Source organism: Pogona vitticeps, chromosome ZW-PAR (genome assembly GCF_051106095.1).
Source record: "Pogona vitticeps strain Pit_001003342236 chromosome ZW-PAR, PviZW2.1, whole genome shotgun sequence".
NCBI lineage: Eukaryota > Metazoa > Chordata > Lepidosauria > Squamata > Agamidae > Pogona > Pogona vitticeps.
In genome coordinates, this window is record NC_135800.1 from 9,348,140 (window position 1) to 9,372,581 (window position 24,442).

Genomic DNA, 24,442 nt, shown 5'->3' on the forward strand with positions numbered 1-24,442 from the left:
CACATTATGATTAGTGCTAACAACAACAAAAACAACAACAACACACTTTCTCAAAAAGTATGTTGAAATTTCTATAGCTGGTTCCTTCCTGCCTTCCAAAAAATAAAATAAAATCAATCAATCAATTTACACCCACCAAGATTCCCACTTTTATTGACTGACTCAGTTTTCTTCTTCCTTCCACAATGAGAAAAATTAAATACAAACACACACACAAGTCAATATTGTTAGTGGCAGCCATTGTTATGAAGTAAAGGCACAGTGTTTTAAAGCAGTGAAATAAACTGATATTTACCCTGTGTGCCCTTTTAAAGGTTTCCAACTATTATCTACTATCTCAGTCTCACCTTAAAAAAAAAACACAAATAAAAATAAATGTATTTTAACGTAATCCTCCGCTCGGCAATAGTTTCCCCCTTCATTGACTGACTGGTCTTTCTTCCTCCTCCCCTCAAAAAAAGGAGATAAGAAAACGTATGTTATTATCTTTATTGGGTAGTGTGATTCTTGCTCAAGAATTTTGTGGCATCTTAAAAAGAACAATAACTTTTATTTGGCACCACTTGTATTATATATAAATAAAAAAGTTCTCCTCACAGAAAGGAAAAATGAACGTACAGTACATGGTTCTCATTATCTGTCAGGGTTCTTATGGATGAGTTTTGTGGCACCTTAAAAGAGAGGCAAATTTTATGCAAGGTGGACTTTCATGGGCTCCTTTCCCTCCTGAAGAGGAAAGGAAAAGAGTTTGCTCGTTTTTATCGTTGTTGGCCATTTTTATGACTGGTAGCAACTGAAAGACCAACCAGTTGTATGTGGGGATCTGTCTGCTCTTTCTTTCTCTCTACTCTATTATTATTATTATTAATACATGCGTACAAACATCCACCCAGAAATGAAACATTTTCTTCTGATATTGCCTTTTATTTTGTTTTGGTATAAATGTGCCTCTCCTTTGGGGCGAAAAGGCAATTGGTGAAGACTCGGGCCAGCCAAAGAGAGACTTCTTGTTCTAAGAGCGAAGGACTACTATTATCACCATCCTTATCATCATTATTTTTTGCCCAGACCGGAAAGAAGAAACAAGTAAATAAACGAATAAAAAATTGAGGACCCTTTGAGAGGTGGGTGGGTGTTTCTCTCATGGTGTCTGAGGGTTATACACATCAATCAATTAATCAATAAGTATCTATCTATCTATCTATCTATCTATCTATCTATCTATCTATCTATCTATCTATCTATCTATCTATGTGTGTGTGTGTGTGTATACACACAAAGAGAGAGAAAAGAGAGTGTTAACACAAACAGGATGAATTTGTTCTCTATACATTTCTTCCCTCAGTTGTGAGGAGGGCCTTTGTCATCTTGTGCCTTAAGGCTATACTGGTGAACCTGTGTGTGTGGTGTGTGTGTGTGTGTGTGTGTGTGTGTGTGTGTGTGAGAGAGAGAGAGAGAGAGAGAGAGAGAGAGAGAGAGAGAGAGAGATGTCACTTAATCACTTTAAATGTATAATTATAAGCTGATAAGACACTGACAGACAAACAGGTTCACCATGTTATCTACACGCACAATATGAGAGGAAGAAAGTGAGTGTGTCTGTCTCAGAGCTGAGGGGGGACATATACAGAATAATTCACTTTTAAAAACTCAATTTGCATGGTCACACACACGAAGCTGCTATATATGTTTATGTATATGTATAGTTGATACATAGTTCATGTAGTTAACGCGTTGTTGATCCCTGTGGTAAAGTATCCTACACACAATGCGTTAACTAAATCAACTCTTCTGTAGCACCTTCGTGCGTGGGACCCTGCAAACAGGGTTTTAAAAAGTGACTTATTCTCTGTGTATACATATATAGGGTATCTATGTAGATATATAGATACCCTATATAGAGAACGCGTGTCGCTTCACTTTGCCCCTCAGCAAGGCGTGAACTCATTTGGCGGCTTTAAACAGGTACGTGGGGGGGGGGAGAAAGGAGGACTTCGCAGCCACCGAATGCTCCCGCTTTTTTTTTCTCCCCCCCTCCCCTCCACACACATGTTTTTAATTATCAAAAGCCGCCTCAGGTGTTTCTCAGAGAAGGGCCGCCGCCTCGCGAGGGACTGAGAGGGAGCGCGATGGGGGGGGAAAGGCGGGAAACAGAGGGAGGGGGAGCGAGGACCCCGAGCGCGCGCGCGCGCGAGACAGGGACCTCCCGAACGCGCGTGCGCGCCACCCGCTCCCAGCCGGCGAGGGGGGGCTGGCTCCGCGAAAGCCCGGGCTGAAGGAAGGCGGGCGGGAGGGCGCCTGGAGGGGTGGGGTGGGGGGAGAAGAAGGAGAGAGAAGGGGAGGGGCCAACCCGACTCGGGGGGCGTGGCCAAGGCGGGGCTCCTCCCTCTCCCTCCCGCCCGCCCGCCCTCCTCTCAGTCGGTGTGTGTCTCTCGGCCGAGGCGACGGCGGCGGCGGCTCTTCCTTCTCCTTCTGGGTCTCCCCCTCCGGCGCTGCCTCTTCCATGTCTGCCGGGCGCCCTTCGCCGCCGCTCCTCCTGCTTCCCCACCGCCGCCGCCTCCTCCTCCTCTTCCTCGCCGGCTCCTGCTCCGCCGCCGCCGCCGCCGCCTCCCTGCCTCCTCCTCCTCCTCCTTCCCCTTCGGCGGCGGCGGCGGCGGCGCCGTGGCTGCCGCTCCTCCTCTGGCTGGCCAGCGGGCCGGCCGGACCCTCCGCTGCCGCCGCCGCCGCTTCTTCCTCCTCTTCCTCCTCCTCCGCGGCGGCGGCGGCGGCGAGGGTTGAGCCGGGCGGCGGCGGTGGCGGGAGCGGAGGAAGAGGAGGTGGCGGGACCAGGGGCAGCCCCTGCCGGGAGAAGACGGTGACGGTGTCGACGCTGCCGGTGCTGCGGGAGAGCGACCTGGCTTGGGGGGGCGGCGGAGGGGGCTCCCCCGGGGCGGCCCCTCCGGCTCCGGTGCCTGCGGCGCCCCTCCCGCCGCCGCCGGGCTCCCCTTCCTCCTCGTCGTCGTCGTCGGGATCCCATGGGGGAGACTCGCGGCTGCTGCTCTTCGTGCGGAGCGAGGTGCCCGGGCGGGTGGCGGTGCAGGACGACCTGGACAACACCGAGCTGCCCTTCTTCACCCTCGGTGAGCCTTCCCTCGCTCTCTTCCTTCCACCCATCCTTCCTTTCTTCCTTCCACCCATCCTTCCTCTCTTCCTTCCTTCCTCCCACCCATCCTTCCTTCCTTCCACCCATCCTTCCTTTCTTTGCGAGAGGGAGAGACTCGCACGCCCGGACGCCCCTTTCACCCACCTCTCTTTTGTAGCCCGCCTGGCAAGGGAGCTCCGGGACGCTTTTAGCCTATTCAAAAGAGAGGGAACGGGGGGGGGGGAAGAGAGAAGTGGGGCAGGGGAAGAACTTATCAAAGAAAAGGAGGGGGGTGCTGTAGTAGGTGTCAGAAAATCCCCCCCCTCCCCATGCTTGCAGGGGATGGCGGAGGGACGCCAGGCGGCTTGCAAAAGGGAAGGGGTTCTCGGAAGCTTAGCAAGTAAAGGAGGGGGATACCAAGCAGCAGAGAAAGGAAGGGACTCCCAGGAAGCTTTGGGGGGGGGGAAGGATAGAGAGCCCAGGCGGCTTGCAAAAGGGAAAGGGTGCCAGGGGGCTTAGAATAGAAGGGAAACCAGGAGGTTCCAAAATAGGGCACTTGCGGCACTTTACGGAAAATAATAATATGTGGCGCAAAAAAAATACAGGGTGTTTGGTGGTGGTGGAGGAAAGGGACCCCAGGTGGTTCAGTTTCCCCTTTTCTTCACTTTTTCTTTGCTTAACATTCAGGAACACTCCAGGGCCTGTTTGTGTGTTTGCGCGTACCTATATGTAGGGAGAAGGAAGACACTTCTCTGTTTGATGTGTGGGGCAGAAAGTAAAGACACATGCCTGCCTTGCCCCCCCCCCATGTGTTTGCAGTCAGTTAATGAAAGAACCTCCTTTTGAATTGTGGTGCTGGAGGAGGCTCTTGAGAGTCCCCTGGACTGCAAAGAGAACAAACCTATCCATTTTGAAGGAAATCAACCCTGGGTGCTCCCTGGAAGGACAGATCCTGAAGCTGAGGCTCCAGTACTTTGGCCATCTCATGAGAAGAGAACACTCCCTGGAAAAGACCTTAATGTTGGCAAAGAGTGAAGGCAAGAGGAGAAGGGGACGACAGAGGATGAGATGGATGGACAGGGTCACCGAAGCGATCGACATGAATTTGATCCAAATTTGGGAGGCAGTGGAAGACAGGAGGGCCTGGTCTGTTGTGGTGCATGGGGTCACGAAGAGTCGGACATGACTTAACTCCAACTTAACGACTAGACAACAAATGAAAGAACTACCCTGCTGTGTTTCATTTGGGAGGGCATAAGAGGGTCAGACAATAAGAGAATGTATCTGCTTGGATTATGTGTGTCTTGCAGGTGGTGAATGAAGAAGTTGCAAAAACTAGGTATATGCATCTTTGCCTCATTAGTATGTGGTGTTTTTTTTTTGGGGGGGGGAGATAATAAAGAAGCTATTCCCATGCCCTTCATGTGGTCATTTTTGTTGTTGTTTAGTCGTTAAGTCCTGTTCAGCCATTTGTGACCCCATGGACCAGAGCACACCAGGCCCTCCTATCTTCCACTACCTCCCGGAGTTGGGTCAAATTCATCTTGGTCGCTTCGATGACACTGTCCAACCCTCTCGTCCTCTGTTGTCCCCTTCTCCTCTTGCCTTCACATTTTCCCAATGTCAGGATATTTTCCAGGGAAATTTATTTTCTCATGAGATGCCCAAAGTATTGGAGCCTCAGCTTCAGGATCTGTCCTTCCAGTGAGAACTCAGGGTTGATTTCCTTCATAATGGATAGGTTTGTTCTCCTTGCACTCCAGGGGACTCTCAAGAGTCTCCTCCAGCACCACAATTCAAAATGGCCCAGCTGTCACTTCCATACATCACTACAGGAAAAACTATATGTGGACCTTTGTCGGCAAGGTGATGTCTCTGCTTTTTAAGATGCTGTCTGGGTTTGTCATCGCTTCTGTCCCAAGAAGCAGGTGTCTTTTAATTTCGTGGCTGCTGTCACCATCTGCAGTGATTATGGAGCCCAAGAAAGCAATGTCACTGCCTCCATATTTTCCCCTTCTATTTGCCAGGAGGTGATGGGACCACTGGCCATGATCTTAGTTTTTTTGATGTTGAGCTTCAAGCCATTTTTACGCTCTCCTCTTTCACCCTCATTAAGAGGTTCTTTAATTCCTACTCACTTTCTGCCATCAGAGTGGCATCATCTGCATATCTGATGTTGTTGATATTTCTTGCGGCAATCTTAATTCCAGCTTGGGATCCCTCCAGTCCGGCCTTTGGCATGATGTATTCTGCATATAAGTTAAATAAGAAATATACAGTCTTGTTGTACTCCTTTCCCAATTTTGACACCCTTTCCTGGTGTGAGGACTCTTTTTCCAGGATGTTAGTTTGTTTCTGTTTGTGGTTAGTCAAGGAACTGTGAGCGTAAGTGCACTGCAAATGGATATTGTTTCTTCAGATAGATGTTTGTCTGTTTATATTTCAGTATCTAAAAAGTTGCCTTCATCATCTTCTGTAGGAATAAGTGGAGCCAAACCAAGAAATGCCTTCTTTCTGGATAGGGACTCTATTCACCTCCCTTGCTGGATTGTCTGTCTATGTGGCGTCTGTGGCGAAGTTGCCCCGTTTCCCACTTGCAGGCATGAGTGGGAACAAAATAGATATGTGCTCTTTCCCTCTGTGGAGTGAGTTGCTGGCTGGGTGGGTGGGAATGGAGGAGAGGGTAAAGAGGGTCCCCCCTCCTCTCTTTGGGCATAAAAGGGCTTAACAGGAAGTCAGGAGACTGAGCCCTGTTTCTGGAGGTGGAACAGGTGCCTTGTTGATGCCATGCATCTAAAATGATAGAAGGAAGGAGGCTGTCTATGAAAGTGTGCACTCCTCCTCCTCCTATCTTGAGTAGATAAAAAAGAGCCTACCTTTAAGGTATAAGGTGCCCCCTCCCCATAAGATTTCCTTGCATAAAGAGAAAATGCAGTGTTGATGTGTTTCCTCAGTTCTGTGCATGAATTGGATGTGTCTTTGTGTACAAGAGAGAGAGAGAGAGGAGAGAGAGAGAGAGCAAAAGATAGGGTGTAGAGTCCCCTCTTTGGGAGCTGCAGGGTGTGTGTGTGGGGGGGGTGGTAGGTGAAATGAGTTTCCTTTTCTTTTGCTGGGTCCCAGGGTGCTTCAGAGATAGACGTCTGTCCTTCCAGGATGGTGTTGGAGGGGGGTAGGAGGGAAAAAGCTATTACATACAAAAGCCCTCCCCCCCCTTTACACGGAGCCCTTGGTTTGGATAGTCTGCCAGTGATTCCAGGGCTGGTAGTAAAATATATATTTTCTGCTGTGGAGTACATAAGCCAGGAGGGAAGAAAATGTGAGAGGCACATGTTTCTTGCTGCAAGGAAGGTTGTTTTTTTTTAAAGAATATTCTTTTGGGCTTAGATGGTAGAATGAAATATAGACTGTTTTTGCCCCGGAGTCTGGATTGGAAATTTACACTCACACCCCTGCAGATCTGTCTTCAAGAAACGGGAGAGAAAATGGAAGAGAGATGTTGATAGTTAATTGTTTCCCCCTAAGTGAATATGTATATTGTTAATTTATACAATGTATATACAATGTATATTGTTCGTTGTTTTTCCTCTAGGGTCTCTGCCACTTGTCCTGGCTTGCCCTTTGGTCAGTTACATCCTGTGCAGAGGTTCAGAAGGAGGAGGGTGGTTTTACTCACACATACCTTGAAAACAGATTTTTTTGCCGGAGAGCTACAAAAGTCTTGAGATGGGTTTGGAAAAGAGCACCAGCAGCAAGTGTCTTGGCAGAAGAACGGACAGGGGACGAAGAGACAGTTTCTAATATTATGAATAGTAGGAGGGGCCAGGCCAGGAAAATCCAGTTGTGGGACTGAGGTGATGGGAAGAGAGACACGCAACCTAAAAATAGCTTGAGATTTTGCAGCTGTCCTAATGTTCTCAGGTGTTTTAGAAAGCTATGAGTGGACCCCATCAGAGCCTCTATTATTTTATAGTTCAAAACGAGACAGGGAAAAACAGCTTGGATGTATGCCAGGGAGAGGTGGGTAGGAACTGACCCCCTTCCTCAGCTAGGCTGGTGGTCAAGTCAATGTTTGACCCCTTGGGCCACACAGAATGGCTAAGATGGAACTGGAATCATGAAGAGCAGCTGTTAATTTCTGCGGGGTGGGAGAGAATGTCCCCTGGAAAAAAATTACTTGGAAATGGTAAAGAACAAGGGTGGGATATATAGCCTAAAAAGCTTCACTGCCAGGGACGTTACTGGGTGGCCTGCAGCAAAAATAGTCTTGAGTGGGCATGCCTAAATTGGCATTTTCTTAAAGAGGGTTTTCAAGGTACTTGTGGGTCTCATAGCCTGTTCCAGGCAAGACATGGGATAACTCAGGGCAGGGGGTAAAACCTGGTGGACAATTTGTTCTTAAGGCAATTATGTCTTGCATCCACTTCTCTCTTCATCCAGTGGTTCTGGGAGCTACATTGCTGACTGATACGTCTCACTATTAACAACGCTGCTCACGTCGTCTTTTTGCTCACTGGCAAAGGGAAATGCTGAACAGAAACAAGGGCTGCCCCATGTTTAGTTAAAACACTTAATTATTATTTTTTTGGAGGTAGGAGTGGTTCTGGACCCCTTCAGAGGTAGAAAGCATGTTGTGGGTCTCTTTATGGTGCTCCCACTTGACTTGCTTGATGATCATGGCAGCCTAGGACGGTCTCGTCAGCTTGTCTCTTCCCTCCCTTGAAGGTTGTCCCTCTTTGGGATGAGAGCGCCCACTCCCACAGAAGCTTAAATTTAGGCTGTGACCTTAAAATGGAAATATCTTTCTACCCTCTCCTTCCCCGCCCCCCCAAGTTGCCAAACGGTTTAAAAAGATTTTGTATGCTCTGGCAGGAGCCTGCTGTCACTTCCCTGCGTCTTGATTTCCTCCTCTTGCAATTGATAGCTTAATTATCTTTCAGTGCTTTGTAATGCTCCTGCATCACTTCTCCTAGTATATTCATAGCTCCTCCTTTTCTTTATTCTGCTCACCTGATTTTGGAATAAAGGTCTCCAATCTCGTCCAGTATCTCTGCTTTTGGAGCAAAACGTGTTTTCCTCTGGAGAGGAACAGGTGAGTCTGAACGGCAGACTCTTAAGAAGTTGCTTCAGAGAGAAAGAAGCCTTTGTTCTAATACTTAGCTCGTATATAAATATTTTGTCTGGACGTATGCTGATTATCCCTGTTTAAGCTGTCAGGGTCTGTCGCATGAACGCCTCTGTGAGTACGAGTGTGTATGTGTTCAGAGCTTCTAAGGCTTTCTGTACCGAGAAGAAGAGGCGCAAACAGCGGTTCTGTCATCTTGTGTACCGTGTTTGCTCTTTTGCTCTAACATAGGGTGTTCTTGCCATGTCTTGTCAAGGTTGTCATGTGCATCACAGCCGAGTTGTTCCCCTTTCTAAAACTGAAGTGTTCCTAATTCTGCGTTGAGCAAGTGGCACACACTGCTTTGGAAGTACTGCGATGGCAGTTCTGTTGATCTCTACACAGGCTCCTCTTTTATCTACTGACTGCTCCTTCGCCTCTGATGTCTCAAAAACTGCTGTAATTTGTGGATCTGCTCCCTTTTGTGCTGTTTCTGATTGGAGACTGACGAGCTCTATTGGCGATCCTCCCCCCCACCCTGGCCCTCTTTCCCTTCACATTTCCATCTACCAACAGGCTGGTCTAGTTTCAACCCAGTATGTCTACTTATTGGTTCACATACATGACTGGTAGAGGTCAGAGATACTAAGTTGACCTTGGGAGGTCAATAGTGTAAGACCTTAGCCTTACACTATTTTTTTTGCTTTGTTCTTTGAGGTAGAAATACATCCTTTGTGAACCATCTGTTGCTGCAGTGAGACAATTTCCGTTCCAGCACGTTGTGTCTTCAAATCATATAAATCACAAATTTGTTACCTGCCTGGGAGGTTTGTGGATCAGTCCTCTTGAGAGTCCGATAGAGTCCAGGGCTTGTGTGAATTTTTGCCTTTAAGCCCATTGCTTCACCTTTTTTTTGTGACCAGATGGCATCAGTTTGTTAAGGCTTTATGGGCTCTTGAGTCAGATGTCTTCAACGTGTAGCCGGCTTGTCTCCCTTTGGCTCCCTTTCCTTGGCACCTTTTTCTGTTCCCTATATTTATGTTCTTCAAGTTACTTGGGACCCCAAGAGAAATGTTCAAAATGCTCGGAAAGCCAAAGTTGGCCCAGCAAGATGCAACTTGCCTGCAAATATATGAAAAAAGAGGCAGTGGGGAAACCAACTAAAGGCTAAGCCATTTTAAAGAACCCTTGAGCCTTGTACACTGCATAACATGGGTATGAAAACAGAACAGGTAGTAAACAGCAATGCAGCCTCTGTGAACTGCTAAGTAATTGCGAGCAGCCAGCAGAGAGAGCCCTCTTGATCCCCATTCCTCAAAAACAGGTAAATGCATTTACTTCTGCTTCCTCCATCATGATGTGACTCCAGACCGTACACTCTCTTTTTGCATGGTCAGTCCTTTGTCACGGAAACGTGCCTTTTCCCCATGGCGACTAAGCTTCCAGATACCATCGTAATGTCACTGTAAAATCCTCTCTGCTCCTTACATGGCAAACAGCATTTCCCAGCTGCTCTTTTTTTGCTCTATTATTGCTGTTAGAAGAGTCAGAAGGAAATGAGCTGCTAGTCCCAGGTTCAGGGTGACAATCTAATGAATCGTTTCCTTCCATAATTATGTTCCGTAAAATAAAACTTGCAGACTTTACCCTTAAGGTTTGTTTGTGTTCCTGTACTCTTTTTTCCCCCTCAGCATGATATCTCTTCTGTTCCTATTATGCTTCCATCCAAGATTGAAGCATTTCTTTGTTGCTTGAGTTACATGCCTACTGGTGTATATTCACGGATTTATGTGGTTTGAAGACACATAGGATCAGTCCCGGTTAAGAACAAATTGCTGTTGCCTGAAATTGAGCAAATGGATGTAGAATTTCTCCCTAGCAGCATCCCTGCCTCCCCCCCCATCAGCTTCCATAACTGCCCCCCCCAAGACTGAGCATTATGTACAGGTAAGAGAGGAAAAGGGGATCACCAGCTGAATATCTCACACATCTCCTGTTACCTTTGCTCTTTGTACACCACTATGTATTTGAACAATATTCTTCTTACTCTGTTCTCTTTGTGGCAGGGAAGGGTTGTAGAATACAGTGGTGCCCTGCATGACGATGATAATCCGTTCCATAGAAATCGCTGTTTAGCGAAATCGTCGTTATGCGAAAACCATTTCCCCATTGGAATGCATTGAAACCCATTTAATGTGTTCCAATGGGGAAAATACCTCATCAGTTTGCGAAGATCACCCATAGGGCAGCCATTTTGCGAAGACACCGATCAGCTTTAGAAATCGTTGTCTTGTGAATAAACGGTCCGCAAAGCACAGACGAAATCGTCAAGTGAAAAGCGCCCATTGGAATGACTGTTTTGCGAATCGCTATAACGATTGCAAAAAGTCATCATTATGCGGGGTCACCGTCTAGCGAGGTACCACTGTACCACTTTTCATATTTTTTTTAAATCCCAGTTTTTATTCCCTGGCCTCTACAGTCAAGACGTGGAAAAATGCTGGCCTGCTTTTCTGCCTTTCTGCCAGTTAGTGTCAACAATACTGGGTAAGATGGACCAAGAATCCAGGTATTAGTCAGCTTCCTATATTCCTAGGGTCCGTTTCACTGCATGGTAACTGGGAACAGGGTCTCACCCATATGGAGAAGGCACCTATCTTTCTACAGAAGTAACTTATGTGTCGCTGACTTTGTCCAGCCGTTACCACCAAAGTTTAAAAACTCAGGAGCACTTTGGGTTTGCTAGATCATAGTCCAGATGCTTGTGGCAGAACAAGTTTTCACAGCACATACATAGACACAGTCTTATCACCAGAGGAGAAAGACTTCCTTAGCATACCCCAGCTGTTAGGAGACTGAGTTGTGAGCATTGGGATGGTACCTTTCACACTTATCTCACTCTCTCTTCTTCTCTCTCACGCATCCATTCTGTGTCTAGGCTCAGGAACTTTGTGGCCGAGTTGCTGAATGTTGCATCTTGCTTTTCCTTTCTGTCCTCTCGCTCATCACCAGTTGGTCTCCCAAAGATAATCCTACAGAGGCGATTTGGGTGCTCTCCATGAACCGACAAGGTACCAGCTGCAGGCAAGCTTCTGTACCCTTGTGTGCCCCATGGCAGAAAAGGGGACAACATTCCTACCCTTGAGTTGCTGCTGTGTGGGATGCTGCCCTTGGTAGGCTGATTTAGCAGTGCAGTTCCACATGTGAGCCCTGCTGCAATTGGCTAGCAGCCCCACACACGTATTTTCCCCCTTTCAGGTTCTGTCCCATCCTGGATGGTGCTCAGTAGAGATTTCAATCTAGTTGCACAAAAGTTGTTGTTTTTTTGTCTGTGGTTTACATTAGAGATGGGCATGAGCCCCAGTTTGGCCCAGTTCAGTGTGGTGGCCACATCTCCTTGGATGATTATCCACTCAGATGAGGAGGTGGGGCAGGGAGGGCATCCATGGCACACCTATCTGGGCGCCACGCTGATCGGCGGTTTGTGCCCATCTCTAGTTTCCATCAGATGAAAAGGCTTGCAACTGACAGTATTTCCTCTGCTTAGCCACTGTTCGGTGCGGCGATTCTATAGCCTGGGAAGCATCTCTCTTTAATTTAATTGAGAAGAGGGTGTCTCACTTATTTCCTAGAAGCACAGAATGGAAAAATGGGGCCTGCCAGTCTTCATACCAAGAACTCAAAGGCTTTCGGTATTAAACTAATAAGACCCAAGTCTGCGGGGACCAAGTTGCTTACACTGATGCCAAGAAGGGCTGCTTTTCCTGGAGACAAACAATAACAGCTCTTTAGAAAATTGCATCAGCCTTTCCTGCTGCCATTGCAATTGAGACAAATTTCTGTGTCAGGCAACCTTGTGTCGGGGTTTGTAGCCTGTCTCCTGTAATGGCTTTGGGGGCCAGATTTCCTCCCTGAATTGACTTGAAGGCCTGAAACGTTGTCATAATTAAGGCGATGCTTTGCTTTATAGCTGCTACTGGACATCCTTGTTGCATTGTGCATTCAGCGCTTGGGGCCAAGTTTTGCCAGCTTCTTTTACTGTAAGCCTCCCCGGGGACTTGCAAAAGAGAAAGTTGGAGAATGAATAAATGAAATAAACAGCATGCCTTTTGTTGGCAATGGGAGAAATTAGGCTTGTTGTAGGTCGGTGTGTGTGTAGAGGGGATAAAGTGATATAACGGCTTTGGATGTTTCAGTCTCTGTTTATTCGATAACAGGTGGTACACCCTTTAGCTTCTTGGCAAAAGAAAAGGGAGAAAAGGAGAAGGGAATATTTTAGACTTTAAAGCAGCCTTTCCCATCCTTGGGTCTCCAGATGTTCTTGGACTAAAACTCCCAGAAGCCTTCCCCACTAGCTGGACTGGCCAGGATTTCTGGGCGTTGTAGTCCCATCTCGGGACCCAAGGTTGGGAAGCCCTTCTTTAAGGAAGTCCTTTTATAGCCTGATTGTCTAGATCACTGGTTCTTAACCTTGGGTTACTCAGGAGTTTTGGACTGCAACTCCCAGAAGCCTTCACCACCAACTGTGCTGGCTGGGGTTTCTGGGAGTTGCAGTTCAAAAACATCCGAGTAACAAAGGTTAAGAACCAGTGGTCTAGATTACGGTAGATGAGCTCCTTGATTTTTTTCCAGCATTGTTTTCAAAGATTATTTTAAATTACAGCACAAGCTGATTTAAGTATACCTTGTAATTTGTATTTGTTGGCTATGTCATCCTTTAAGGATGCTATGGAATGATATATAGTGCTGTTAAGATGTTAAGAAAAGGTGAGCAATGCCTTTTAACACTGATGACTTGCCATTGAATCTTGAGTTATGGTGACTCTTGCATTTCATTTGCATGTAAGCAGATTTGTATGTTCGTTATCCTGGCATGTGCCAATTAGTCTGACAAACTGTAGTATTCTTGTTCTGAAGTCTCACACAAATCTGGGGAAAATCATGAATCACTGCCTTCTCAGAACCTTTTTTATGTAGATTTCAGAAATAATGGAAGGCAGTGAATTGTGGTATTCTTTTAATTGGTCCTTTTGTTTCTGAATCTTTTAATTGTTTCCCTGTATGTGCAGCTCACTGGCTTTTTGACCCTGAAATCTGAGATTTGCATTTTTTTTAAAAAAAATGATGATCTTTTTAATGGACAGCTCCTAGAACTGCAGTCTGATCAGTTTGCCCTTAGGTTGTCACCATTAGTTGATTGTGTTCCCTAGCTCAGTACAAGTGAATTGTAGTCTACAAAAGCTTACACCAAAATAGATTTGTTCTCTTTAAAAATGCCAGAATACTTTTGTTTCATTTTTGTTATTGAAATAAATGGAAATCAAGAATGGATTAGCCTCTCGCTGTTGATCACACTGAGACTCAACCTCAAATGAATTTCTCTCAAAACAACTGTATTTGTGGGAAACATGAAGCGTATGCTTAAAAAGGCAAGGTTGCAATGAGGAATTAATTTCTGTTAACAAGGGAATTTAACTTACTCAATCAGGAAATAAGTTTTTGACTTAAGCTTGATCACTTTTACTTTGCTTAGTCCTGGGGAGCGTCTGACTGGCAGATCCACAAACTTCTGGCTGCTGTATTTGACAAAGTGTTACCTTGCAGAAAACAAGGGGGCATGATATGATGTTCTTTATATCTCCCATGATATTTTCCTTGGTAGTGAGCTTCAGAAGAGATGGGATTGATGAAAATCCCTCTTCCTCACCTGGAGGCCAACCGTGTGCCCATGGGAAACCCATGAAAAGGGATTGAGGTTATTGCCGGCAAATAGCAGTCAAGAAACACTTTCCCTATGCTTCCGTGTGTGTGTGTAGCAGCCTTATTTACAGTTGGGTTGCCTTCACTGTGTCTTCTGACAGGGCCTAACAGTAGTTTTAATGCACTTTGCGAAGACATGTATGTAAAGACATCCATTGATTGATTGATTGATTGATTGATTGATTGATTGATTGATTGATTGATTTGATTTTTACCCCGCCCCTCTAGATAATGTCTACCCTTCTTGAATATCCACCCATTTGGATAGATGCAATTAGAATGTATTTTTTTTATTGGCCTGGCATGCATACTGTTACGACTTAACACTGAACTGCATTTGCCATTTTATTACCCATTCATGCGTTTTTGAAACACCTTGCAATCTTTCTTTTCTTTTTCTTTTTCTTTTACTGCCCCGGGTAATTTCTGTCGTTTCCTAATCGGATAGGAAGCTGGCACTTTTCCCCCTTGCTGTGGCAGAAAACTGCAATAGCAAAATATAAAGAGAAAAAGAAAAGGGGGGGAAGGGGTGGAAAAGGAAGAGCTAGAATCCAGGCGCCATTCCTTACATTGGTTTAGAATGCAGGTGTTTAATGGTATGCCCTTCATTAGCATTAACTCCACCTTACCTCTTAGAAATATAACTCTTAAAATATCCTGACACTTTTTCTGTTTGCATCCTATCCGAAGAGGATTTTAGCCCACTAGGGGGTGTTGGTGACTGGGTAGAGATGTACATTCACAGAGTTTTCAGAAAGGGATTTGATTCCATATGTGTATCTTTTTTTTTTTAAAAAAATATTCTCTTAAGAAGTTCCATTCCATTGTCACGGCAATAATTCCACTTTCCTTCAGGGGGTGATAATGGCTGAGCCGGTTTGATTGTAGGATTACTGTGGGGACGCTGTGTCAGATAACATGGTTCTGGGCTTTATTTTCTAGGTCTCGGGAGAGGGGTTGTTAATCTAAGGGTGCTCCGCCTGCTCTGTCTGTGGAATCCGTAGCCTTCTTTTTTCTATGTAAATTGTTCCTCCTTCCTATTCAGTGCCTTAACCCACATCAAGGAAGTGTTCAGATTGCCCAGTGTAGACATTTGAGGAATGAATTTTCTACGTATTTGGCTCATTACATTATGAACTGATACCTGAGGTTATATTTGTTAGGGTTATAAATAAGTGGCTTCTTGCTATTCCCTGGTAAAATGACTGTGGGTGTTTCCTGGAGTTCACAATACCTCACAATATTTTTTTCAATTTGTTGTCATTTTCATCAGTGTAAAAAATGGCCAGCTCTGATCTCCTGACCTTTTATATGAGAAGGTCTTTACTCTCAAATATATATTGTAATTTTGTTGGCAGCGGTAATATTTCTCTGGCATTATTCTGGGTCACCCTTATGTTCCCTGTCTCTGAACTGTGGAAGTTAGGATAAATGAACATAGGAGAATAAGAATGTGTGTGGTCAGCTTGTGTATATATTCATCTCTAAACATGTTGGGGTTTTGTGTGTGTGTGTGTGGAAGACCAGTGCATAATTTTTCAAGTTTTGAGCCTATGTGTCTGCTCTGGTGCATTTTATGGAGGCAGACTTCCCTCTGTTCCTTAAGGGCAAAATTCAATTGTTAATTTCAACTGGAATAAAACAGTGGAATTAGTAAGACTTTGGTAAGTCAGCACCAATAAAAGTGCCACTGATTCTGCGGGTGTACTGTAGATGGAGCTAACAGTTGGATTCAGCCCAAAGTGTCTTTATCTGAGATGCGTTGATTGCTACAGGTTAATTTGCACCATGCCCTGGGCACAATAGCAGATAGATAAATGCAGAACATTTAGATTGACCCTGTGTAAATTAGATTGGTCTCCCTTTCCTTTGGCCAGGGTCCAGGGAACTGCATTTCGTGTCCAAAGGGACTCAGAAGTACTTCTGTTTCTGGAATGGCGAGTAATGCTAGGAGTATTCTACAAAAAGAAAGGAATTGCAGGCATTTGGCCTGCCTATAATGGATAGAGACTTAGCTTGATATGTTTCCCAGGGTTTATGTTTGGTAAACAAAACTTTAAAAGATCAATAAAATGTGCCTCGTGTGATTTAAATGTTCAAATAACTCAAAGCTTTCCAGCATACATTTCCTTTATGTTTAGCTTTAAAAAAAATCTTAAACCCTATGGGCTTTAAAAACTGTTAAGATATGAATTTTTAGTACTGGTGAAGAGCTGTGTGCAGAGTTATGTTTCCCGGGAAAACAGAGCTGAAAATAAATTAAATAAGTTAAGCATCTTTGATCTTAGGCTGAACTTGTATCGTGTCCATTGCAATGGGCCGATTTCATTTATAATGATATGTTAGTAATTAATGTGTTTCTAAAAATGGAGAAAAAAAAACTTTTGCAGAAAAGTATATTGAGGAAAGTCCTAACATGACTTAAAATGCACTCCCATGTTAGGGAGGGCATTGATTTTGAATCCTGAGAGTCTTGTAAAACAGCAGATGTTGGGTCACACACACACACACACACACACACACACACACACACACACACACACACACACACACACACACACACCCTACAGTAGTTCTTTAGTCTTTTTGTCAGCTGATTCTTTCTATGTCCAAAGTGAAAAAATATTAACACTTTAACGAGACGATGAAAACAATGAAATATTCCTTCTCTGAGGCTGTGAAAACTTTGCTTTACATCAAAGGAGCGCTTACTTGATTCAGTGAATAAATGTAGTGGTTTGAATTCTGCGCAGATCAGCAAGTCTGCTTAGGGGGGCAGCGGGGGGGGGGAGAAGAAAGGCACATTTTGTGGCTCTTTCCAGAAACCAAACACACTTTTCTTTTCTATATGGAACCACCAAAATGACTGGCAAAACTGCAAGTTGTGAAGTCTTTTTTGATCCCTCGGTGTGTGTGTGTGTGTGTGTGCCACGTAGCAGCTAAGCTCCTTCCATCATCTCTGCTGGGATTGGCGTCCAGCCGGTTCCTCGCTCTAGAACTGGGCCATGGTACCTGTGTGTCTTAATTATTGATCTTCCTCCTTCCTCTCTTTTTGCATCATGTCTGTCACGTTGTAGCAATTTACGTCAAGGAGCCACCTGCCTTGAATTTGGTGACAAAAGATTTAGTAAACAAATCCGTAGGAGCGGTGTCAGGAAGTTGATAAATAAATGTAGCACTGGCAGATTGCTTTGAAGGGGCCCTCTGTCCGCATTAACTGGCAAGCCAATCTGGATTGTGGGGTGTGGATGTTGAGAATCTTATGTGCAGGTGGGCCTCCTCCTTTTGCTTTCCTTGGCGACACTTCATTTGAAGAGATGGGAGATAAATCTCAAATACTGCTTTGGTGAGGAGGAGTTGGCATTCTGCTCAACAAACCTTAACAAAATGTGTCTGACATGAACAATAGTCGTGCCGTGAAAGTTTGGGGCTCTGCATATAATTTTTTTTGCAGAGCTATACCTAAGATCTTGGTGCACAGTCTAAAGATAAATGATCATCACCATCTAGCTATCTACTTGGGCTTTTTTAGGGGCCCGGGGGCGGAATCTCATGCATGGCCTTTTCTTGATTTTGCTTCTTCATTTTTGAAGTGACTTCATCAAAGGTCTCACAAGTTCTTATATATGGGGGGGGGGGCGGCAACGGAAAAGCTTAGAATGTGGAGACATTCACTGATGGCTGAACGCAAAGCGCTTCCGTCGGATGTTATACCCAAAATAGTCTCTTGTCAGGTAGAGTCTCAAGCTTCCGAATTGAAGAGCACTTACCTCCTGTGGAAAAGGCTGTGTGCCCTGCTGAGTGAAACCACTGAAGGGAAAATGTGATGGAAACAAGATGTAGTTGGAGAGCTCCCTGCGGAGGGGACTGAGTGGATGCCGGAGTCAAAAGATAAGGTGCCTTCCCTTTCCAGGCTACCTGCCAGCACCAGTCACCCATGCTGTCACCGTGCGTTCCTTCAGTCGACCCAGCAATGCTTGAACGAGGGACGGAGGCTCTTTTATGAACACAGGGCTGTGGAAGTGGTGAAGAAAAGGAATCTAAAGAGGATGGCGATGGCTACATCCATCCCTGTCTCTTTATATGCATATACAGTCGTGCTCCGCTTTACAATGACCCCGCATTATGACGCATCCGCTTCACGATGACAGTTTTGCGATTGCAAAACGATGGTCTAAATAGGGTTTTTTTGCTTTGTGATGATCGGTTCCCTGCTTCGGGAACTGATGCTTCGCATAATGATGTTTTTAAACAGCTGATCGGCAACTTCAAAATGGCCACCGGATGATTAAAATGGCTCCCCGCTGTGTTTAGGGATGGATTCCTCACTATACAGGCACCGAAAATGGCTGCCATATCGAGGATCTTCGCTGGACTGTGAGTTTTTAGCCCATTGGAAGGCATTGAATGGTTTTCAATGCATTTCAGTGGGCTTTTTATTTTCACTTTACGACGTTTTCGCTTAACAGCGATTTTCCTGGAATGGAGTATCACCGTTAAGCGAGGCACCACTGTATAAACTTTAAATTTGTGCTGGGAAGACTTTAAAGCATTTTGTAGCCACCTGAAAGTTAGGGCCTGTTTCCATTTTAGAGGTGATGAGTGAAGACGGATTCTGTACTGAACTTGGTGTGAATATTCACCTGATTACGTAGGGCTGTAGTTCTGTGACAGACTACATCAGTCCATCGGTTTTGCAAATAGGATTACTAGGGGAATTCCCTTGCCTGAACCCCTTGAGAATCACTGCCAGTCAAGGTTGGCAGAACTGAGTTAGATAGATTGGGGGTCCATCCAGTACAGAATGATCAGCGGTCTGACTTGACATAAAGCACTTTCCAGCATTGGCTATTGACCAGTAGTGATCAATAGTCCCGAAGGTTTATGCAATCAGATATGTGATCTGAATGTGGGAGAAAGAAACTGGGTCAATACATGGGAGATTCATTCCTTATTGGTAATCTCTGCCTTTCAAGAAGATCATTTTTAGCCCAGCATGCCATTTTTAGCTAAGTTCTTTTCCAGCTGTCAAGGTACTATCCTTTCAGCTAATGATTCTGTTGAAGGGAAATCACTCCCCCACCATCATCATTCAGAGTGCCAGTTTTGACATTGGGAAATGTTGGTTTCTCTTAGCTAGCTTATTGGCAGTGATTGTGGTGGCGATGAATTGCAGTTCCCCGTGTACAGCAGTGAATAGTTCCAGGGACGTTGGTAATAATGGCAAGATCGTCCCTCTTCTCCCAATACCTGAACTATGTGTGCTTGTGTGCCCTTGTATTTGTGTATGTGTGTGTATATATCATTGTAAAGGTTTATGTGGCAGACTCACAAAAACTCTTATACTTTAAACTTTCCTTCCTTCCTTCCTTCCTTCCTTCCTTCCTACCCACCCACCCACCCACCCACCCATCTGCTTTTCCTCTGGAATGTGGCTTTCCCCATTTTCCCTTTTCACAGGATGAACAGAACTTGGTTATTCTCATATGATTAAAGTTAGCTCCCACCCCTTTCTGTTGGAGCTACAGTATGGTGGTAATAAAACACCGTGGTTTGTTTTTAATCATGTGTTCTCCAGAAGAAGGTTTGTCAGTGGCTTCTGGCATCACCTCTTAAGGTGTTATAATGTTAAGTTACTGAGATGGAAGGACAGTCTCAGCTTCTGACTTATAACACCCAGTAATAGGTGTGAAATTATTCTGCTTTTATCTAAACAATGTGGTTACTGACATATCTCGATATCTCAGCGGCCTTTGATACCATTGACCACGGTATCCTCCTGGGGAGGCTCACCGAGTTGGGAATAGCTTTCGCCTGGCTCCGTTCCTTCTTGGAGGACCGCCCCCAGAGAGTACAGCTTGGGGAGAATGTCTCGGCCCCGTGGAGCCTCAATTGTGGGGTCCCACAGGGGTCGATCATCTCCCCAATGCTGTTTAACATCTATATGAGGCCGCTGGGGCGGGTCATCAGGGGGTGTGGAGCGATGTGCCATCAATATGCGGATGACACGCAGCTCTACATCTCCTTTTTTCCAACTGCAGGAGATGCCGTTCTGTCCCTTCAGCGTTGCCTGGGGACCGTATTGGAATGGATGCAGGAGAACGGGCTGAGGCTGAACCCGGACAAGACGGAGGTACTGAGGGTGGGCGCTCCCACAGTTGGGGACTTGGGAAACTCCCTCACTTTTGGGGGTGTGACTCTGCCCACCAGGGATGGGGTCCGCAGCTTGGGGATCCATCTGGACCCGGCGCTCACTATGGAATCTCAGGTGGCGTCTGTGGTCCGTACCGCTTTTTTCCATCTTAGGCGGATAGCCCAGCTGCGACCCTACCTTGATGTGGGGGCGCTTACTACCTTGGTGCATGCGCTCGTAATCTCAAGATTAGACCACTGTAATGCGCTCTACGTGGGGCTACCTTTGAGGTTGCTGCGGAAACTACAGGTGGTGCAGAATGCTGCGGCCAGATTACTTAGTGGAGTGAGAAGATTCCAACATATCTCGCCCACTCTGGCCGCACTGCATTGGCTGCCCATCCGATTCCGCATCGACTTCAAAGTGTTGATGCTTACCTATAAAGCCCTAAACGGTTTAGGACCTCGATACTTGGTGGAACGCCTTCTCCCACCAAGATCTACCCGTGTCACTCGTGCGAGCCAGGAGGTGAGGCTGAGGAGCCTAACGCCGAGAGAGGCCCGGAAGGAGAAGACCAGAAATCGGGCCTTCTCGGCGGTGGCTCCTCGTCTCTGGAACAACTTACCTCCTGAGATTCGCGTGGCTCCCTCGCTGGACATTTTTAAGAAACAACTAAAAACATTGATGTATAGGCAGGCTTTCCCAACAGAAAACTCCTGACGATTTTTCTTTTCTTATATTTTTCTTTGATTTCTATCTTAGTTTAGGTGCAATGTTTTAAAATTATATTGTTTCTTTTATTGTAAGCCGCCTAGAGTGGGCTAATATGTCCAGATAGGCGGGATAGAAATAAAATAAAATAAATAAATAAATAAATATTCCACTGCTGTCCGTTGGGTAATTCACCTGGACTTATTCTTTGGTGAAGTGTCTAATAATAAGAGCTTCCTCCCAACTCAGTATTCTCTAAAGACATTGGATTACAATACCCATAATCTCCACACATTAGCTATCTCCTGGGTGGTAGTGCAGGAAGTCTTAGTAAAATACTGTATACATAGAGGGTACCAGGTGGAGGAATAGGCTGTGTTTAAATGTGTGGTCTCAGCTGTTCGTATTTGATCAGATCAGCACATTTTGGATGCGTAGGATCCAGGTTCAACTTCCAGCATTATCACAAAACCACAAACATGAGCAGAGTGAGAAGCTAGGACGAGGTCTCCTGTGTCAGAAGCTGGTTTGGTTTTGCTCCTTGCTTTTGCTGAGGGGCCGTGTTGCCCTGAAGAAAAATACACAGCTTAATTTAAAGGCTGGAAATAGTCTGTTGGTCGTATAATCCCATTTGTGCCTCGTGTTTGCATTCTGTAATTTAAAGACGGTCCCTCGTGCTCCATCACTCTCCCTGATCGTAGGGCCAGCCCTGCCCCATTGTTGGCAATGATCATCCTGATCATCCGGTGTAGAGATCTTGACATGCATTGAGCCACAGTTCCTCTTTGCATTCAGACCAATGATAGGGGAGGTTAGGGAGTGCATCTCCCAAGTACTCATTTTCATTTCTATAAACCATGGTTAATGAAGCCTGGAACGATTGTCCTAGCTGGGTCATAGCATGCTGCGTGTTGTGACTTCGTGCGTTAATTCTTCTTCTTGCAGCTTTTTCCAGGTGGGGGTACCGTCGGGTGTTTCAGAGTCCATGCTTTCTATTCTCTAAGTAGGCTAATGAGTTGCTTTTCAGGTGTGTGTGTACATATCTCCCCCATGCTCATGTTTTAAAAGATAGAGCTGGCTTTAAATTCTGGGGACGTTGCATTTGCATTTACTGCTACAGGGATAGAAAAATCCACTTATCTGCAAATAAGTTCATTTTCTTTAAAGGGATAGCTATGCCGCTTCCTCTGGGTTTTTCTTTTTTTAAAAGCTAGCTATTAACAGGGCTGAAGAATGTCTTTAGCTGAGGTGACATGTGCAAACCGATATGCTGCAGAGACTTTTCCCTTGGGGCAAGCGGGTGGGTGGGTGAACCACGAAACCATCATGATGCTGAAGTCATTTTAATGGGCAAATGGCTGTCTGTGCACAAGAAGAGGCTCATTCCGGTGGCCTTATCGGGCTCCGAGCAGCAGTCACAGGGGTTTGGAGCAGACTAATTGAACATCCCATTCCCCAAAGCAGCCAAAAGTTGGGATATGAAATGACAGCTGGTATCGTAGCACCTTTGCTAAGAAACTGCCTCGACCAGGGTCCTCTGTCTAGCAACAGATCTGTGCTTCCCCACCTTTTTTAAAAAATGGGAGAGCTTGGAGCTATCCATGTGGATGTACTCGAAATAGTTCTCTTTTAATCGTCTCCCCTCGTCTAAAAGAATCTTTTCAGGCATCGGTGAGACCTAGAAACTTGCCTAATGGTGCATTCTCCTCCATGCATGCATAGACAGAGATGCCTCTGCGGAATACAGTATATCGGTCTTTGATTGGAGGCATTGTGCATTCATTCAGTCTTGTGCCAACCTTCCTGCCGGCTGCCTCCCATCAGCTGGCAGTACAGAGGCGGAGGCTGTGGTGTGAGTTGGATAGCTACTTCTCTTCTGTTCCAATTCAACCCCCCCCTCTCTTTGTGTGTTTGGTAAGGCAGATCCGTTCCTGGGAACACTTACAGCCATGCTGTTACATGCTGCTTTTCATTATTTTCTCTTTTCCATTGGATTTCTCTTTTCCATTGGATTACCAATCTGTCCATCTGTGCATCCCTCTTTCCCCGTTCTTTTTTTTTTACTTTAAAAGAAAGAGAGAGAGAGAGCATGCACAAACCCCATTGAGGCTGTTGAAAACAGGGCTGTTTTTTTTCAGCTAGCAGGGAATTGGAGGGATTTTTCCCCCCATTAGCCAGAAGGAGATCAGCAGTGGCTTGCTAACTGCCCATTTTCGGAAGATTATTGATAGCTAGTTTCTCTCTCCTTAAGAATGTGTGAGGCAGCATTTCAGTTACGAAGGAAAAGGCCAGTGGGGTGGGGATAGTTCTGTGGCCTTTGGATAATGAATTGCTCTGGGCTTTATTTGTGATCTTGATAAGAATATGGTTTTGAATGTGTCTCTTTCACTTTGAAAAATGAAAGGTGCATGAACTGGTTCTTCAGCGCTCTTATGTTCTGCGGAAGCTCCCTTTCATAAATATGATACTATCTGCATGGTTTTGGAGGGGCTTCAGCACAGAAGGATTGGTCTTGCCTCAGAGGGTGGGAATTAGTCCAGTCATTTTGAAACGGGTCTGCCTGAATGACCTTGGAAGGTTTTCCTCAACCTATATTGTTGTTTCGACTTCCATTCCACCCCAGACATAGTGCTAAAGCACTCTCTGGGACATATGCAAACGTACTAGGCTGCCCAGCGAGCTGGATACTCATTTTACCAACCATAGAAGGATGGAAGGCTGAGTCGGCTTTGAGCTGGCTACTTCAGCCCATTGGTGTTGAACTAAGGTTGTGAACAGCGGCTTGACTAAAATACTGCCATTTAACCACTGTGCCGCAGGACTTATACCGTATTGTGTGAACTGTGTTTTTCAGCAAAAAATAACAAAAAATATGGGGAGTCCATTACAATAAACTAGGTCTATCTGGCACTTTCTTGGGCTCCATGATCACTGCAGATGGTGACAGCAGCCACGAAATTAAAAGACGCCTACTTCTTGGGAGGAAAGTGATGACAAACCTTGACAGCATCTTAAAAAGCAGAGACATCACCTTGCCGACAAAAGTCAGAATAGTCATAGCTATGGTTTTTCCTGTAGTGATGTACGGAAGTGAGAGCTGGACCATAAAGAAAGCTGACCACTGAAGAATTGATGCCTTTGAATTGTGGTGCTAGAGGAGGATCTTGAGAGTCCCCTGGACTGCAAGGACAAGAAACCTCTCCGTTCTGAAGGAAATCAACTATGAGTGCTCCCTGGAAGGACAGATCCTGAAGTGGAGGCTCCAATCCTTTGGCTATCTCAAGAGAAGAGAAGAGATGGTCGGACAGGATCATCGAAGTGACCAACACGAATGTGATCCAACTCTGGGAGGCCGTGGAAGACAGGAGGGCCTGGCGTGCTCTGGTTCATGGGGTCACGAAGAGTCGGACACAACTTAATGACTAAATGACGACAACGATCTGGCATGAACTTTGGTGCAGATGGCCCTCTTCTCCAGGTGCCTTGAATGTCGTATTCAAGCCACAGGCTTATGTACAAAAAGGTCAGGCTATGAGGGTGGGAGAGAAATGAAACCAGACACAGAAAATGGAAGAAATGCTAATGTTAGCCACACATTTTCAAAGGCTGGTTAGCA

At 45.5% G+C, this 24,442-nt stretch overlaps 1 protein-coding gene across 5 annotated transcripts in view; it reads left to right on the forward strand.

Moving 5' to 3' along the window:
• Window positions 1–2,398: 2,398 nt before the first annotated feature.
• ASTN2 (astrotactin 2) overlaps window positions 2,399–24,442 on the forward strand; it is a 473,842-nt gene continuing 451,798 nt past the window's right edge. For 2 of the 5 annotated variants that reach the window (XR_013539660.1, XM_072984877.2), the window contains exon 1: window positions 2,403–3,119. Coding sequence is in view for 4 of the 5 variants with exons in the window: in XM_072984877.2 (XP_072840978.2) it covers window positions 2,504–3,119 (616 nt within the window). In the remaining variant the exon portion in view is untranslated. Of the gene's footprint in view, window positions 3,120–24,442 lie in introns of all 5 variants that reach the window. The other 3 variants (XM_072984875.2, XM_072984876.2, XM_072984878.2) reach the window with 2 other exon arrangements.